Genomic DNA, 1449 nt, shown 5'->3' on the forward strand with positions numbered 1-1449 from the left:
AAACGCCAAAGGTTCAAACGGCATCAGCTATGGAGTTACAAAAATTGCACCATCACATCATGTCTAACGTTAATGCTCTTAAGGCATTAGAGCAGCCAGTAGAGTTCTGGGATGCATGGTTAGTGACACTGGTCTGCAATCGAATGGACAGCGCTACGGTCGATGAGTGGCAGCTGCAATATAACAAAAAAGACTTGCCTACATTTCGAGCCATAGAATCATTTTTATTTAACCGCATCGCTGCCTATGAAGCCGGATAAATCAACGCAGAGTTATTATACAAGAAACCTATCTCACGAGCTAACACCAAGTATCAAGAAAGGAAAGCGTTTTTTGTCAAACAATTTGACAATCCTAAGTTTTCCTCATTATGCCTCTTGTGTAATGAATCACATAAATTATATGCATGCACTAAGTTCAATAACTTGTCAGTTCCTGAACGCAGAGATTTTGTTCGCAGTAAGCAATTGTGTTACCTGTGTTTAGCATCTAATCATCAATGTCGTCAGTGTAAGTTCGCAGCGTGTCCTAAGTGTGGAGCTCGTCACAATTCTAAATTACACTTAGACAATGTTACAAATGAAACTCGAATCCAAGAGACTTCAGTCCAACCAACTCAATCTACTCTTTGTACTAATAAGACAAGCCTACATGCAACTAATGCAAATGAAGATCAAGTGATGCTGGCAACAGCTATAGTCTACTTGAATGACAGCAAAGGACAACGTCACCAGTGTAGAGCGTTGTTGGATTCAGGGTCGCAAGTCAGTTTTATTACCAGTTCTTGTGCTAAGCGTCTTCGATTATCAACAACCAATTGTCACATACCCATATCAAGAATCAACACAATAAAAACCAACACGCAGAAGTTGGAGCCTGTTATAATGATATCACAATTTGGTGATTTTAGTGAAACTATCAACTTCTATGTACTTCCTTTAATCTCGAGCAAGATGCCATCCAGACAAATCAACCGTAGCTGTGTTCATATTCCAAATTCTATTAATGAGTGTTTAGCAGATCCGAGCTACGTGACTCCAGGGACGATAGAACTACTCATTGGTGCAGATATTTTCTTTGAACTATTCTCTGGTACTTCAGTCGTCATTGGAGACCGAGCATTCGCCTATGAAACTAAATTAAGATGGATAATAACGGGACATTTACCGGTGTAGCATTCTAGTGAGATCAATCAAATCAATAATAAGTCAGCATTAAGTTTGAAGTCATTACCAGTTACGTCATTATTCAGTAAAAAAATTGCCAGTCAAGTAAAGGAAGAAGAAGCTGCTGAGAGTCAGTTTCAGAAAACTGTAAGTCGTGATTCAACAGGAAGGTTTGTTGTTCGACTACCTTTTAAGCAACATCCAACAGCACTCGGTAACTCCAAGGCAATGGCCGAAAAAAGGTTTCTCACAATTGAACGAAAATTAGCAACACATAAATCAT

The 1449-nt window shown here is 39.1% G+C and overlaps 1 protein-coding gene across 1 annotated transcript; it reads left to right on the forward strand.

The window, feature by feature from the left end:
- Positions 1–1355: 1355 nt before the first annotated feature.
- Positions 1356–1449, forward strand: LOC112681157 (the record flags this gene model as incomplete). Its single annotated transcript, XM_025551419.1, is given in 1 exon segment — positions 1356–1449. A coding segment is annotated over 1 exon segment (55 nt), but the record flags the coding sequence as incomplete, so codon positions are not given.

This window comes from Sipha flava, unplaced genomic scaffold (genome assembly GCF_003268045.1).
Source record: "Sipha flava isolate LNK unplaced genomic scaffold, YSA_version1 18684_pilon_pilon, whole genome shotgun sequence".
NCBI classification, from domain to species: Eukaryota; Metazoa; Arthropoda; class Insecta; order Hemiptera; family Aphididae; genus Sipha; species Sipha flava.